Below are 17,318 nucleotides of genomic sequence, written 5' to 3' on the forward strand. Positions count from 1 at the left end.
GAATTTAATTTTACTTCAAGCAAAGTCTGTAATTTCAGAAGATATACTTTATCAATTACTAATGATTTACAGCTATACTCCATAAGAGCACAGGCTAAATGAAGAGCCCCTAGGTATCAATCTAAGATAGACTCAAAATAATTCTAATAGTCTGTTTAAGAAGTTTGCAGCTTATATATATGTTCATATAAATATGAAGAAATAATATGCCCATATAATTTTACTGGAAATAAGATACTCATATAATTTTATTGGTATAATGTGACTGTATTTTATGCATTCATATTATAACATAAAGATATATTTACTATAGGGAAATTTTTAAATAATAATTCCTTTCTCTATAAAAACTGCATCAACAATTTTTAAAGCTACAAGGAAGAGTGAATGTAAGCTCTGTTATTGCCACTTTATCTGGTAAATAAAAATACCCACCATCCTTTATTTGTACCATATTTACACAATACATTCACTTTCATTACTCTTAAGTTATTATTCACACATTACTAATGTTAAATTGTAATATTTTTTATGATCTTAAAAATATTTTACTCAAACATTTTTAGAGTGGCAGTGCTGGTGCTAAAAACAAACAAACAAACACTTCTGAGAGTTAACTTTGGAATGAAATTTACATGTGCTAAAAAAAAGTAACTAAGGAAGTCAAAATAAGCTGTGTTTTTAATTTAACTGCCATAACATGCTATGCTGTTAATTTAAGTAATTGTCCTCTGCAAATAGAAAATACTGAGTTAAACAGGCAAGGAAATACATTAAATGCTCTAATGACAGTAAAAAAAAATACTGAGGAAAAAAATGTTAATGTCAAAGCATAAGTGTGTTATAATGATTGTGGCATTATTGACCTAAAACAAACGTAATCATCCAAGGTCAGTATTTACCTATGCTCTCTCAATACACAGTTTATATTCATTACTTTTGTATTATGAATTATTTACTCTTGAATTATTTAAGGTCTGAATTATGTGTCTCCTCCAGATTGCATTTTGTCCATCAAATGGGATCATCGCATCTTATATTAATATAAGACAGTATAAAAGTCAAAATGAATGGAACAAGACAATAGGTCAGAGTGACCGATGTGGGCTACAATAGGAGAGAGAAGCCCACTCACTCATTTGTGACCTTTCATTTAAAATATTTTAAACTCTTAGTGTGTTCCAGACAATGTGCTAGAAGCTAGAGACGAAAAAATGATCAAAATATAGTCTCTATCTTGAAGAAATTGCATAAAATATGGAAAATAAATAATAACACAAACCAGCAGCATTCCAAAGAAATTCTGGATCATCAAAAGTAACTTCTATTAGAGTCAGAGAATTTTAGGCTACCCCCAGAAGTTACCTCTGCAGTAGAGATCTTAGAAATTAAAGTATATATGTTTGTTTAAGCAATAAAGGTGTGGTATGAATGTCTGTGTCTCTCAAAATTCATATAATGAAATCCTAATTTACAATGTGATAGTATTAGGAGGTGGGGCATTTGGCAGGTGACTAGGTTATGAGGCTGGATGAGATTAATAGTCTTATAAAAGAGGCCCAAAAGAACTCCCTTGCCCCCATCCACCATGTAAAGAATACAATGAAAAGTCTGTGACCCAGAAGATGGTCCTTACCCAACCATGTTGACACACTGATCTCAGACTTCCAGTCTCCAAAACTGTGAGAAACAAATTTCTATTGTTTATAAACTATCCAATCTTTGTTATTTTGTTATAGCAGCTCAAATGGACTCAGATAAGAGTTCAGCTATAAAATCTAATTACTACTGAATCCTTTCACTAAACCTGTATTTTGCTCAAAAATACTGTCCTTCCTTTTCTTTTCAGTAGCAATGCAGAACTTGTGACATGCTATCACCATTTTTGCCCACTGCTGTGATGAAAATATACAACATTGATCAAAATGGCTATAACAATGAAAATGTGTGGCATTCTAGTTGCTACTAATGGTATAAATACCTAACTGAGATTTAGTTTTAACCAAAAGCCATATACAAAGAATAAACCATATTCTCTAATTAAAAGATTGAATTACATCTCAACTGGAATAAAAAACTCATGCTGTAAGAAAATGCATGCATTTGCAAATGGTACAGTGCACAAGGGGCAGAGTGACAATTTTAAATGGAGAGGACATAAGAGGCTTCTCAGAGGATGTGGCAAAAGAATTAAAATTTGAAGAATAGGTAAGTAGTAGTTGGAATTGGTAAGGGAAGGACATAACTTCCCTTCCTGAAGTACTTCAACTAGCCAAATCAAACAAAGAACTCAAAGACAGCAAAGACATGGCATTTTTAAAATTATTATATAATTCTGCTGACATTATAACAAGCAAATGTCAACATTTATTATTGAAAAAAGAAATCCCAAAATGTTATTGAAATAAAAATAATAGCCAGGAGGGGTTGGAGGGAGAAATTCAAATAAAGAGAAGAGGAAATCATATTGAATTTCTCATCTTACACAAGGTGAGTCAACACATTCTGCTTCACTTTTAATGTTAGTAGAGAAATACAAGCTCAGTTATCCCTCTGGCTTATTTATTTCAGAGGATACTATTCCAAAATGAAAATAGAGGATGTATAACTTTCAATTTACTCTACTAAAGAACATTTAAGAATGGTAAAAATATAAAGAGTGGGTAGAAAAAAATAAGAAAATCCCCAAATAAAAGTATAAAGTAATAGAAATGAAATTAAGTAGGTCAGTTAGCAAGAAATATAACAAAATATTGCTTATGAAGAGAAGTATCTAACACAGATAGGATAAAAATAAAGTGATAAATACACCAAATACAAAGAAGGTATGGATTACAAATATCAACATCAGGCAAAAACTTTAGACAACAGGCATTAAATGGTACAAATTGATCAAATTATAATTCATAACAAAGGTATAAGAATAAATTTTTATGAACTACATAATTTAGGATTGAAGTTCTCTTTCACTGATGAACTATACACAAAGCATAAGAATATAAAAAGTAAACGATATAAATGTAAACTTGGGTCTAAAAGCTACATGCTGAATCTAACAAAGAGAAGATACATATAAAAAGATGCTCATAAAATACTTACAAAAACAGATCATCTATCTACACTACAAAGAAAAAGATCTCAATCATATTTTTTTTTAAATTGAGATAGGATAGGCTTCAGAATCTTATTCGAATTAAACTAGAAATAAACACAGCCCACGACAAAGCACATTCTTCTAAACATTCTTGGGTTAAATAAGAAATCAAAATGGCAAACATAAATTAGAAAACAATGCAGCTGACCCTTGAATAAAACAGGGTTTAAGGAACATCAACCCTCTGTACAGTGGAAAATCCACGTATAACTTATAGCTGGCCTTCTATATTCATGGATCCTTCAAGTCCTCAGTTCCTACATATTCACCTCCACAGATCATGTAGTACTGCACTATTTACTATTAAAAAATATGTACATTCAAGTGGACCTATGCAGTTGAAATCAGTAAAGGGTCAACGGTAATTTATAAAATTTGCTCAGGACAAAACATCTATCTTTGCATACAAATCTGACCATTTCCTTTTAACAGAAGTAAAAGTGAAGGTCACTGGAGTTGAGGAAGTCACAGAAGTTTTTAACTAAGAAATTAAATTGCTCATCCATGTGATCAAAGGAAATCCCCCATAAAACAGCAAGAATTGAGGCATAGCCAAGAGTTCAGTGCCAGAGTGCCCAATTAATTTGGAAAAATCACCAAGAGGTGAATAGATAATAGAAGTCAAGGGATATCCATCCAAAAATTGACAGCAATTTACTAGCTGAAAGGAATATGTATAGAGTACTTGATTTTCATTCCAATAATAAAGGTGTAACATGACTTCCTTAAGGGTGATAGCCAGATTGTTGATAAACATTTATTGACCAGATTGTTGATAAACATTTATTGACCAATTAATACAAAGAGGTTTGAACTACTAACCATCTTAGTAGTTTGATCAAACCAGCTATAAGGAATACTTGCATGGAAGCTTCTAGATATAAGGATACATAAGATGTATACAAATTCAAAACAAAGAATGTCCATACACTTTATGTGAATAAATGAACATGAACTAGGGGAAAGTAGTCAATATATCTCCTCATCTTATCCTTAAGACAGATTTTTACTTAGCATTCATTCCATACAATGACAAAATAACTATGAACATATTTAGGCTACTTCATACTATATTCAGTAGTTTCGATAAAGTTTGATGCTTTCTTGACTAGCCTTGGACTTGCTAAACTCTGTTATTACCATCAGCATATAAAGTTTCCAGCAAGCTAAATGCTGTATTATATTAGGAAGGAAGAAAATATATTATTAAGGAAGAAAAAATACCTTGTTAGTGGAATTGATTTTTTCCTGGGAAACAACAATGAATTTTTCTGCAAAAAAAGCTAAATTTTTAGTTTAAAGCAAATAAAACCAACCAACCAGTAATTTTTGCTGCCTTTTCCTCTTGGTTCACTCGGTTCTCATCATCATCTTCATTATCTTCCTCAAAGTCATCTAGATTGCCAATGTCAGCTTGCTTCATACTCATCAAACTAGCCAAACTTTGCATGTCTTCATCCCTACATCAATGATAATACAGTTTATTAACTGACATTGCCTAAAAAAGGGTTGTTTCTTAAGAAAATAATATTAATATATTTCTTCTCTCTAAATGTTAACAAGACTTTTCAAACAGTTATACAAAACTATTGAATAAACATTCATTAATTTTTAAATTGAACATTTAATTTATAGACAGTAAATGATTAACTGGTTATTTAAATTCTGTGCTACATATCTAAAATTTTCTTCATGGAATTAAAGTATGGTTTTCTGATCATGAAGTTTGGAAACAAAAACTTGTTTCATAAAATATCAGGACAGTTTGTAAAGCAGATGAGATCTAGACTTGAAAAATATTCAAACTTGCAGAAGTAATTAGAATAGAAATTCTTTATCTAAAGTCCAAGAATCCTTTTGGTTTTGTGGGTAGGAGTAAAAAGAAGTGGTAAACCCTGTAAATTATATTTAAATCTTGTTTAAATGTGCATTTTTCTCAAAGGAGTTTAAACTTGCCAAAAGTTAAGAAACTACAGTAATTGAAAAAGCACTTGAAAGCCTAGCCTTTGTAAGAATTACATAATGAAAAATGGGTTAAATTTCCATCGGGTTAATTAAAGACCATACATTTGATAAAACGTAAAAATGATTTTTAAAGTATTTTAAATACAAACTTATATAGTGTACTACTCAATGTTAACTAACGTTAAGTTTTCTTAATCTATTATTCTCACCTTAAATTTCAAATAAACTACAGTGAATGAAACATATTTCTAACATGATATGTACTAACTAAATTTCAATCTGGTATTTTTCCATCAAATCCAGAAAGCTGAATTAAAACACTGTTTCTCATTTTACCACAATAAAAACAAAACAAAAGATAATTTGCTTTTATAAAGTATGCTTGTTAACATTCACTTATCTTCTAAATATGACATGATTTTGCAGACTAAACTGTTTTTTTTTAATTCTTCACATTTTATCTCATATAAGCTTAGAGTTAACAAAATAATTTCCCCTTTTCAAGACAAACTTAGTGATACAAAATCTATATGGGCAAAAACAGTTGTATGACTTTATGCGAATGCCTTACAAACTGCTTTCCTATCACTAGGATATAATCTCAATATATAACTGTGTTCTTAAAATGTTAACTTGCTTAATTTTATCCCCTATATTTTTGCCCTGAACATTTTCTTTGGGAAAGGTGAGCAGGCAACCAATGAGGAGATAGAGGGGTGGTTTAGAGTGTTCTGAGAACATACTTCACTCAAACTGATACTTAGTTTGACTGAATTTCCTCTCACCCAAATTCCCATGAATGGTGCTAAATCACTTACTGCTTCTGCCTAGTAGAAAGGAGTCCACCTTCAAAGAATCTTCTCTGACTATGTCTCTCTTCTTTCTCTGCTTCCTTTCTTTTCATTTTGGCTTGAACTTCAGGGTAAGGTCTTTAACTTTTCAATATTTAAATCTATAATTTAAAGTCCTGAGATGAAAGACGTAATTGCTTGCTGCACTGTCCCTCTACCTCACTCCCACAGAAGCCAACTTTGCAGAGAAGAGGCTTATTGTTATCTACCAAGTCATTTGTAGATGAGTGCCAAACATCTCGTTTTGACTGACGCACAGGATCCAGTCTAATCAGTCAAACAGACATGGCCAATTATAGTAACCACTTTCCACTAGGTCAAACACATTCAGAAGTGTGATGCAGATTAGAATGAAATGCTCATTCTTCCTATCACCACTGAAGTCTTAGGCACAGAATTTCTGTTTTCCTCTCAGTATTCCAAGTACGTACTAACCCTTTCACTACACTCAAAACATACACTTACTGTTGATTTGACTGTATGGAACAACTAAGAGAAATGTTATTATTTTTTTTCCTTGCTCTAGGTATGTACATCTCATTCTAACCAGTTAGAATTTTATTCTTTCAGGAGACTACAACTGGGTATAGGAACTATCTTTGTGCAATGCTATGCACTGCTTAAGAAGTGATATTTGCAAAAGATAATGGTTATAGCAAACTGGTTATCTAAACTGTATTGTACCTTTCCTGTACAATTTTTGAAATGCTGAGCCAAAAAACCTGAATTGGCAAAAGTTCCTTTAGTTCTTTCATTCTTCTTATCCTAAACTTTTCATTTTGGGTTCCCCTCATGCCTCAGCTGCATCACACATCTCTACAAAATGAACTGTGTACTTCACAGTACAACTACTTACACTGAAGACACTGAAATATAAAACCTATGATAGCCTATAATACACATTGTAAATTTTTAAAAATTGCTAAAGTCATTTTTATATTACTGTTCATTCTCTAGCATCAAAAGAGACTATAAATAACAAGAAGTACATCTAATTCAGCTTCTGAAACAAAGAATGGCAAGAATGATTGGTATGTGGTAGGATGTTCTCAACTGTTGCCAGTTTACTGAGACAAAAGCTATTTACCTACAATGTTTTCTTAAAAAACAAACAAACAAACAAACATTCTTTGAAGCAGCTTATCTGACAAAAGAAACTTACGTGGCTTTTCCTTCCCGAAGGAAAATGCAAGACAATGAAAACTGAAGAGTGGCAGATACAACTTTTTTAGACAATGGCTTGAATTTTAATTTGACGTCAGTCTGCGTTGGCATTGGGCTTGCATACTGTTTCATGTTGATGCTGGTGGTGGCAAGAGCTTTTCTTCGACCAGAAGGGGATTCCTGGAAGATAAAATTCATTACGTAATTTGGAGTTATTTACTTTATAGCCAAGTATCTTTGAATGTTATTTTAGTAATTTGATTAAACAGCTGTTGAGACTTCTTTCTCCAATGAATTCCTATAATACTGAAATAAAGCTGAAATAAGGTTATATCACAAGTTTAATATCTTTTTAAAAAATTAATTTATTTTATTTGGAGGCTAATTACTTTACAATATTTTGGTGGTGTTTGCCATATATCAACATGAATAAGCCACGGGTGTACCTGTGTGTGTAAGGCAGAGAAAAATTGGAGATAGCTGGCTCAGAGAAATAAGGGAAGACTAGAACAACCTTAAATATCTCAGGAAAGGAAAAGCAAGGAATGCAAACTAGTATAGCAAAGTATCCAGGTCTCTTGTAAAAAGAGGATCTAGCCCAAAGCTAGGTATCAAAGCATTAATACTCAACAACTGTTTTCCTTCCTTTAATTATATTTCATGTAACCTAAGGTTTCCAGGCTTTCCAGGTGGCTCTGTGGTAAAGAATCTGCCTGAGATGCAGAAGACACAGGCGACACCGCGGGTTTGATCCCTGGGTGGTGAAGATCCCCTGGAGGAGGGCATGGCAACCCACTCCAGTATTCTTGCCTGAAAATCTCATGGACAGAGGAGCCTGACAAGCTATAGTTGCATAGCTATAGTTGCACAGGGTTGCATAGAGTCAGACGTGACTTAACCAACTGAGCATGCACGCAAGGTTTCCTTAAAAAAAGGTTCTAGCACAAAGCTAGGTATCAAAAGCATTAATAATCAATTCCCTCCCCTTTGATTATATTTAATGTAACCTAATGATATTTCTTCTTTTTGAACCTTCAAATTTCTTAAAGAACCCCAGCCTCAGTGGCATTTCTACCTCGTTTTTTTCAGTCTCTGAATTCTGTATCTGTCCTGTACTTTGAGACTTAATTGTTCCCAGGATCTTTTCTACTCACTCCAGTCTAAAGTCCTCTCTTCCCTCCCTAAGATGACATAAATCAAATTAGAAAGAGCTGGTTTCTCTGATTGTATGTCTGTGCTGGATAATGCTCAATGACCCCAGCAGATCTCAACTCTTCTCCACACAGTTATTGTTAATTTACTAAAATTGGAACACAAAATGAAACCTATCTGCTATTAAAGATGCTTAACATTCCATTAATAAACTATCTCATTCCAAAATTATTCTTTATAGCATAATAGCCTAAGAAAATAATGAAAATAGAACAACAGGATAATAATTGGGCATTAACTATGTTTAAGACACGATGTCAATTCTGCAGAGATATAAAAATGAATAAGACATAATCTTTGACTATGTGTTCTAATGGTAAGAAGAAATCTTAGACACAGAGTAATTAATAAATAATGTAAATCAGAAGTCATATACCAGCAATCCTTGGGCTTTAACTAGTCTGAGAGTTCAGACCTAAAATAAGACCTAATTTCTAAGCTGTGTGACTTTGAGTAAGTCAGTGAACTTGAGGCTTGGTAATTTTCCCTGTAAAATGAGGAGACCGAACAGAAATCCATTCAAGTTCTATAACAGTTTTCTAAAAATTACTCAATTTTCCAACCAAGGCAGGAGAAACTATTATTAACTTCTGAATTATTATTCAAAAAATCTTTATTTGCCCTATGATTGACAAACTTGCCTAAAATAAAGATACACTAATTTAATCAAAATATTAAAATGGCCTTTTGAAAAAATTTGACATTTCTGCCAGCAAAACAAGTAAAAATGTAGTGTAGCATCCTTAAAGAATACCTTGTTTTAAAAAGTGGTCTTATCTGTCAGATTATGCACAGCATATTACACAGAACTATTAGTGCATGTAGATACCTTATGAATGAATTTTAAAAATGCATCAAGCACTTGAGAAGGATTTCAGACCTCTAAGAAGAAACACTTAAGAATATGCAAATACTTCAACTGAATCAAGTTGAACAGATGCGAATGTCCCAGACAATATAAATGTTCTTTCCTTGGTCGCTACTGTCAATCAAAGAATAAGATTAAGGTCCAAGGTTGTGACAATGTACAAAATGAAAAACTATGATCTGAGAGTATCAATTTATTACACTGATATGAACAATAATCTCTCCTTGTACCTTTAGAATAGCTAACAACTACTACATAAAATATAGGATTTAAAGCCTCTGTTTTGAAAGCATGGCATACAAATTGCTACATATTGTTTTCATATTTGTTAAACAAATCTATTTCACAAAATACGACATTGATTCCTTAAAAGTAATTATTTCATTTTATAACCAAATAATCAAACTATAAAAATTAAGATAACTTGGAAATGTACATAATTTTGAAAGCCTAGTTTAAGGATGACTCCTGCAAAATCTAGAGTTTTGATGATTAACTTTCTATTGATTTCATTATTGCTAAGCAAGGTAAGGTCTGGGCAGGCAAGCAGAAAAGAACTCTTTCGAGTCTACAGTGTCCATTTCTAATATTAACATAGGATCTCACTTAGAGCCTGTATCCTTGATAGGAAAGGGGACCTAAGAGATGTTTTTAGTAATTCTTTACCCAGCTCAGTCATTGTTTTCCTCTTTAAAATTAGCTGTCATAGAAAAGACATTTTTTAGCAGAACAATAATGAGAAAAACATAAGGATCTTTCATCTTTCTAACTCCAGCTCCATGAATCTTCACTTTTTACAACCATCTGGTCTATATCTATATCCACCACCCAAGAATAGTATCATTGTTATCATCAGTTTTATAGAGAAGAATAAAATAACTGATTGCATTGCTATATGTCTTTTGTATCCTATAGTTCTTCCTTAAAGGACTAGGGGTCAGCCTGGCAGAGAGACTTTAGAGACAATTACTATTATTACTGTCAAAGTCCTAATGCTATTTCATTTCAGATGAAGGCTGGACAAGAGGAGAAAAATAAAGGAAAAAAAAATAGTAAAAGGAACCCTTAGAGAAAAGAGGTTAGATGACTGAAGTCAGTAAGAAGGGATTGTTTATATATAAACATTCAGCTAAGTTTCTGACTCCCAGCCTAAGCTATTTATATGTGAATCTGGCAGCATTTTGGGAATTATTTCAACATCCATAAAGCATAAGTTCTTATTTAGTGTTCATCAAAAAATAAAATAAAACTAGGCCAGCTTTAGATAATTTAAATACCTGGATCCCACTCCAAGAGATGCTAAACTAGAGATGCCTCAGGAATCTGTGGCATTTCTAAAAACAGTAAGTACCTCCCCTCCCAATTCCCATCTTGACCCTCTCATAAGCCCATCTCTTCTATCAAGTGATTCTGATCCAGTTAATCTAAAAATCATACTTTCAGAAATATTTCCCCTAAGGAAATTACTAAAGGAAATTTTAATCTCATTTTTCATAACTATTCTGTCATAAAAACAACTTAGCCCATATATTTCCATTTCTTTGAAACCCACATTATTGTAGTTGTAATCAGAAAAACTTGGATTAGAACATGACCAGCATTTATTCTCTGGCTAATCTTTGGTATATTTCTTCATGTATCTGAGCTTCAGTTTCCCACATTCTCAAGATTGGTGAGTATCTTCAAAAGCTGGACAATACCAAGTGTTAATAGGATGAGGGACAATGTAAATTCTCTTAATACTACAGGACAGAGCTTCAATTGATACAGCCATTTTGGAAAGCAATTTGACATTACCTTGTTTTTTTTTTTTTCTTTTTTTTTTTCTTTTTTTTTTTTGTTTTTTTTATTTTTTTAATTTTTTTTTTTTAACAGGCAGCAATGTATTTATTGGAAATGAACTAGACATTACATTAACCAAATGAAGATGTAACAATGCATGAAGCATAATTGGTGCAACATTTAAAAGATCACAAAGTAAAAAGAAAATTCATTTTCAAAAGAAATATTGCATCCAAGGCAAGCCCTGAACACCATAATACAACTGATAACATTGACTGTGAAGATCCAGAATAAAATTTAAACCAAACAACTGAAAGAAAAAGTTTCTTTTCCCAACTTGAAGGTTCCCTGGCTACCACCTGTGTATCATACACACCAGGTAATTTTCATCACCAGACAGTAACCAATGATATTTATCATATTCCTCATAAGAAAATACCTCTCCTACAAATAGAGAAATCTGAGGGAAATCCAAGCAACAAAACAGTTGGTGGCCCCAACTGATTAGGTCAGCATTTTCTAGAATCTAGAAATTACATTAACTTTACTAGTAAGACTTCATTTTCTTCTGAGAAACTGCCTGGATGAGAGGGCGTGCTGATTGTAACATTACATTTACTACACTACACTACATTCCACTGAGTAGCTGGTCGGTTGTGGGGTGAGAGAGGATGTTCAGATCCTTATCCATTCATCAAACGTTTCTGAAACTTTTAGAGCTTTACTTTTCTACTCTGTAATACATTGTAGCTTGTATATAACAAACTCCCTTTGAAGAAAATTATCCCAGATAATCCATCACTGATAATACAAGTACTGCAAAAAGCAGTGATGAAAAATATTGTTTGGAAAGGCAAAATTGCTGCATCCACTTTCCGAGGCACTGTCATAGAATCATCTCTGAAATGGAGAAATTCCATGTGTAAGTTAAAAATCCCTTTCCTTCCATTCACCCAGCATGCATGAATGTCTTCTTATAATCTCTCTGTAGACTGAGAAAGTCAGGAGTCCAAATGCAGAACTGTAGGTTTTAGAAAGGCTTTCTCCTTCCCTTCCCATGGATTTCAAGTTTGTTTTAAACACCCCACAGTTCTCATAAACGCTCATGTGGAAGGGGAGGATGATTACAACCTTATCAGACCTGTCAATTGACAAAAAAAAAAAGTATCTCAACACAGTATCTCATCTTTAGAAAACCAATCATAATTGCATTTCCTTACCCTCCATTTAAGGTAGAGAGAACTAAGACAAGAGTTCCCACATTTTAGTGGGAAATGGCAAATCCTTGTCACTAACTATGGCACCAAGTAGTTCATTCAGGACAAATTTCAATAAAAAGGTAGAAAGTTAACCTTGACAATTTACGTATGCTCAGTCGCTCAGCCATGTCCGACTCTTTGTGACCCCATGGACTGTAGTCGGCCAGGCTCCTCAGGCCATGAGATTTTCCAGGCAAGAATACTGGAGTGGGTTGCCATTTCCTACTCCAGGTGACATTACCTTGTAAAGTTGAACAGATGAATACCTTATCAATAATTCTCATCCTATAAATATGTCCTAAATAAATTCTTGCAATAATATATGAAAATATTTAGTAGAGTTTTATTATTAATATTCATGGACTATTTTACCTGGCTTATACATTAATATTAATATTATAAGTACTCTCTCTAGATTCACCAATCTTGAAATTGTTACCAAAATGCAAGTTCATATGCCTGATGCACAGTGAAGCCAAACAAAATACCAGAGTCTGGAACCGAGAAAGGTTTACTGAGGGCCATGTAAGGATATGTGTGGCTCATGCCTTAAAAACCCTAAACTCCCCAAAAGCTTTCAGCAAAACTCTTTCATAGGAAAGGTAAGGGAGGGACATGGTTAAGTTGTTGCACACTTTTTGGTGTCAGATCCTTTGCTCTTGAGGTCAGGTCACGGTCAGGTAACGATATTCCTGTAAACCTCCACCAAACAAACGTTATTCTCTGTTCTGACAAGAAAGGGCAAGTTCCCAAGACACAACTTTCACCCTCTGAGGTCTGGATCCTGACTGATGAGGCAGATCTCAGTTGGTGGCTCCCTCAAGGTCAGGTCCTCAGACCCTATCCAGCTGTCATTGCTGAGGGAGCCAGAGGCCCAGGGCCCAACTGGCCCTCAGGCTTCTTAGGCCAACCAAACGGCGGCGGGGAGAGAGCCAGGTCCCACAGGCTGCGTCCTATGCAGACTGCCACTGCCATTTGGTCACAGAGGCAGGGATGGAGGAAAGGTTCACCACTGCTTCAAGGCCTGGGCCTGGCCAGTGGGTGGTCTTGAGGAGGGCTCTGGAGCCCAGCAGAACAGCCCCTGGCCTGTTTCCTGGGCCCTCCAGCTCACCCACTGACCCGAGGCCAGGTGAGCTAGAGGGCCCTGGGTAGAAAACCAGGATCTGCCTCTTTCTTCACTCTCCACAGGACAACCACTACTCTGCTGACCACTGGCTGAATGCCCCACTAATGGTCATTCATTGACAGCTGCTTGCTTGGGGGAGGGGCCCACTGTAGCACTGACCAATGGCTGAATAGGACCATTAACAGCCACTCACTGCCAGCTGGTCTCTTGGGGGAGGGGCCCATTGAAGCACCAACCAATGATTGAGCAGAAACACTAACACAGTCACTCACTGACAGTTGAGCACTTGGGACAGGGGCCCATTGCAGCACTGACCAATGACTGAGCAGAACAACTATCAGTTGCTCATTGACAGTTGGTCACTTGGGTGAGGGGCCCTTTGCAGCACCAATCAATGGCTAAGCAGGACCACTAATGGTCCTGCAGTAATCACTGCCTGGTAACAGGTGTGGGGTAATGGCCATGTGTCTATAACAAAATGAGGAAAATAAATAAAGCGTAACTCAATGTTTGCTCAAAAGTATAATGTAGTTACTTTACTAAAATCCATGCAAAGATCCCCCCTCCCCGACATTCTTACCAGACCTGAAATGAATACCTCAGTGTACTCTCATTGCTATTCAAGTCCTAACAAAACAAGCAACAAGTGAATAAATGTTTTCCCTGTACAGCGTAAGAGGGAAAAGATTTATAATAACTTTTCTAATTAGGAATGAACTGATTATAAAGTGAATAAATATGGTCTCACAAGACTCAAGACTTCTTTACATACATTTTTTAAACAAGGTAGATTTTACCAAAATAAAAAAAGAAACAGATAGCAAATCTTACCACTCCACCCTCCTAAAACTAACAATACATATAACATACTGATAGCAGGACACCTAGTTAGATGTAAGAAGTTGGACAAATCTTTTGTCCAAATTATTCAAGTTAAGGTCTTCTTACAAAATAGCTCATTATGAACCCCAAAATAAATATAATTAATATAATACCTCTTCTATTGTATTTGATTGGTTTTCTCTACCTAGAAATTTAACTTTATCCCATGTAAGGAGAGAAGGATCTTACTTAGATTTTATGATTTTTTCAGAGATTTATTACAAAAAAAGTTCTAAAAATTCTGTCAAGTATTATACCTTATTATCAGTTTTCTTTTTCACAACACCCTGAAAATTAAACTAATGACATTATCATTTGAGGGTTTTTTTAAAAAAAAATTTTGAAACACATCACACAAAGTACAAAACATACAAGTACTACTTAACAAATAATAAAATGAACATCCTGTACCCACCATCCTGTTTAACAGACAATTAATATCAGTACCTTAAAATCCTCATTTCCCATGCAAAACTGTCTCCCTCCCATTCCCTCATCCAAAGGTGATTAGACCCTGAATTTTGGGTTATTCTCTCCCTCCCTCTCTGAAAAAAGAATACTATCTACATATATATCCTGGAATCAAGATTGCCAGGAGAAATATCAACAACCTCAGATATACAGATGATACCACTCTAATGGCAGAAAGTGAAGAGGATCTAAAGAGCCTCTTGATGAGAGTGAAAGAGGAGAGTGAAAAAGCTGGCTCAAGTCTCAGCTTTTAAAAAACTAATATCATGGCATCTGGTCCCATCACTTCATGACAGGTGGATTCTTATCCACTGTACCACCAGGCAAGTCTCATTAAGTTCTTGATATTTATCCATATTGATGCCAGTTCAGTTCAGTTGCTCAGTCATGTCCAACTCTTTGCGACCCCATGAACTGCAGCATACAAGGCTTCCCTGTCCATCAACAACTCCCGGAGTTTACTCAAACTCATGTCCATTGAGTCGGTGAAGCCATCCAACCATCTCATCCTCTGTCCCCTTCTCCTCCTGCCCTCAATCTTTCCCAGCATCAAGGTCTTTTCCAATGAGTCAACTCTTCACAACAGGTGGCCAAAGTACTGGAGTTTCAGCTCCAACATCAGTCCTTTCAACGAACACCCAGGACTGATCTTTACGATGGACTAGTTGGATATCCTTGCAGTCCAAGGGACTCTCAAGAGTCTTCTCCAACACCACAGTTCAAAAGCATCAATTCTTCGGTGCTCAGCTTTCTTTATAGTCCAACTATCACATCCATGCATGACTACTGGAAAAACCATAGTTTTGACTAGACAGACCTTTGTGGATAAAGTAATGTCTCTTTTTAATATGCTGTCTCGGTTGGTCATAACTTTGCTTCCAAGGAGTAAGCATCATTTAATTTCATGGCTGCAATCACCATCTGCAGTGATTTTGGAGCCCCCCCAAAAAAGTCAGCCACTGTTTCCACTATTTCCCCATCTATTTGCCATGAAGTGATGAGACCAGATGCCATGATCTTAGTTTTCTGAATGTTGAGCTTTAAGCCAACTTTTTCACTCTCCTCTTTCACTTTCATCAAGAGGCTCTTTAGTTCTTCTTCACTTTCTGCCATAAGGGTGGTGTCACCTGCATATCTGAGGTTATTGATATTTCTCCCGGCAATCTTGATTCCAGCTTGTGCTTCATCCAGCCCAGCATTTCTCATGATGTACTCTCCATATAAGTTAAATAAGCAGGCTGACAATATACAGCCTTGATGTACTCCTTTCCCTATTTGGAACCAGTCTGTTTCATGTCCAGTTCTAACTGTTGCTTCCTGACCTGCATACATATTTCTCCAGAGGCAGGTGACGTGGTCTGGTATTTCCATCTCTTTCAGAATTTTCCACAGTTTATTGTGATCCACAGAGAACCCCATGAACCCCATGAACATGTTGATTTGTAAAACTATAATTCATTAAATTTCATTGTTCCTAATATTTTATTACATGAATATCCTACAGTTTACCCATCTGTTTTACTGTTGATAAACATGGTTGCTTGAGGTTTAGTTATCTGGAATTAAAAACAAAGCTATCAATATTATTATGTCTATATATACACTCAAGAAGGAAACGGCAACCCACTCCAGTATTCCTGCCTGGAGAATCCCATTGACAGAGGAGCCTGCCAGGCTACCGTCCATGGCGTCACAAGAGTCGGACACAACTTAGTAACTAAACCACCATGTATACACTACTATGTGTAAAACAGATAGCTGGCAGGAAGCTATATATCATAAGGAGCTCAAATTGGTGTACTGTGATGACCTAGAGGGACGAGATGGGGGCGGATGGGAGGGAGGCTTAAGAGGGAGGGGATATATGCATACATATGGCTGATTCACACTGCTATACAGCAGAAACTAACATAATATTATAAAGCAACTATACTTCAATAAAAAATATTCTTATGTCTATATCCTCATGTACACACACAAGAATTCACCTAGGACATGTTTCTAGAATGGGTCACGGGATATGTTCATGTTCAACTTTACCAGAAAATATCAAATTTAATCCAAAGTGGCTTTATTAATTTACAGTCCCTAAGTGTTTCCATTGCTCCACATTTACCAACACTTGGAATTTTCTTTCTTTTTCATTTTCACCAATCTGAGATAATTAAATATTACATTTCATTTTCACCAATCTGAGATGATTAAATATTACCTCATTATAGTCTTAATTGTATTCCCCTGATTACTAATGCATCGATTATCCTTTCATAGTTTACTAGCCACATGTTTCCTCTTCCGTGAAATCTTTTATACTTTTTCTTACCATGCTGTTTATCTTTTGGTTACTGACTAATTACATATGCATTCTGGTAATCCATGCTGAGCACAATCAGTTATATGTGCTACAAACATCTTCTTTCAGTTTTTAGCTTGTATTTTCACTCTCTGTGGAATCTTTCAAATGAATCCAATTTCAAAGTCAGCCTTTTCCTTTATGGTTTGTGGGTTTGTGAAAATCTTCCCAACCCTGAGGTTATAAAGCTTTCTTACCACTCATTTCAAACTTTTATACTTCTGCTTTCAT

At 35.0% G+C, this 17,318-nt stretch overlaps 1 protein-coding gene across 24 annotated transcripts in view; it reads right to left on the bottom strand.

The window, feature by feature from the left end:
• EHBP1 (EH domain binding protein 1) overlaps positions 1-17,318 on the bottom strand; it is a 356,949-nt gene that overhangs the window by 206,421 nt on the left and 133,210 nt on the right. For all 24 annotated transcript variants that reach the window (XM_060412059.1, XM_060412056.1, XM_060412046.1 and 21 more), the window contains exons 6-7: positions 7,133-7,314; positions 4,475-4,614 (exon numbers count right to left, since the gene is read on the bottom strand). In XM_060412059.1, the coding sequence (XP_060268042.1) occupies positions 4,475-4,614; positions 7,133-7,314 (322 nt within the window). The remainder of the gene's footprint in view (positions 1-4,474; positions 4,615-7,132; positions 7,315-17,318) is intronic.

Source organism: Ovis aries, chromosome 3 (assembly GCF_016772045.2).
Source record: "Ovis aries strain OAR_USU_Benz2616 breed Rambouillet chromosome 3, ARS-UI_Ramb_v3.0, whole genome shotgun sequence".
Classification (NCBI taxonomy): Eukaryota; Metazoa; Chordata; class Mammalia; order Artiodactyla; family Bovidae; genus Ovis; species Ovis aries.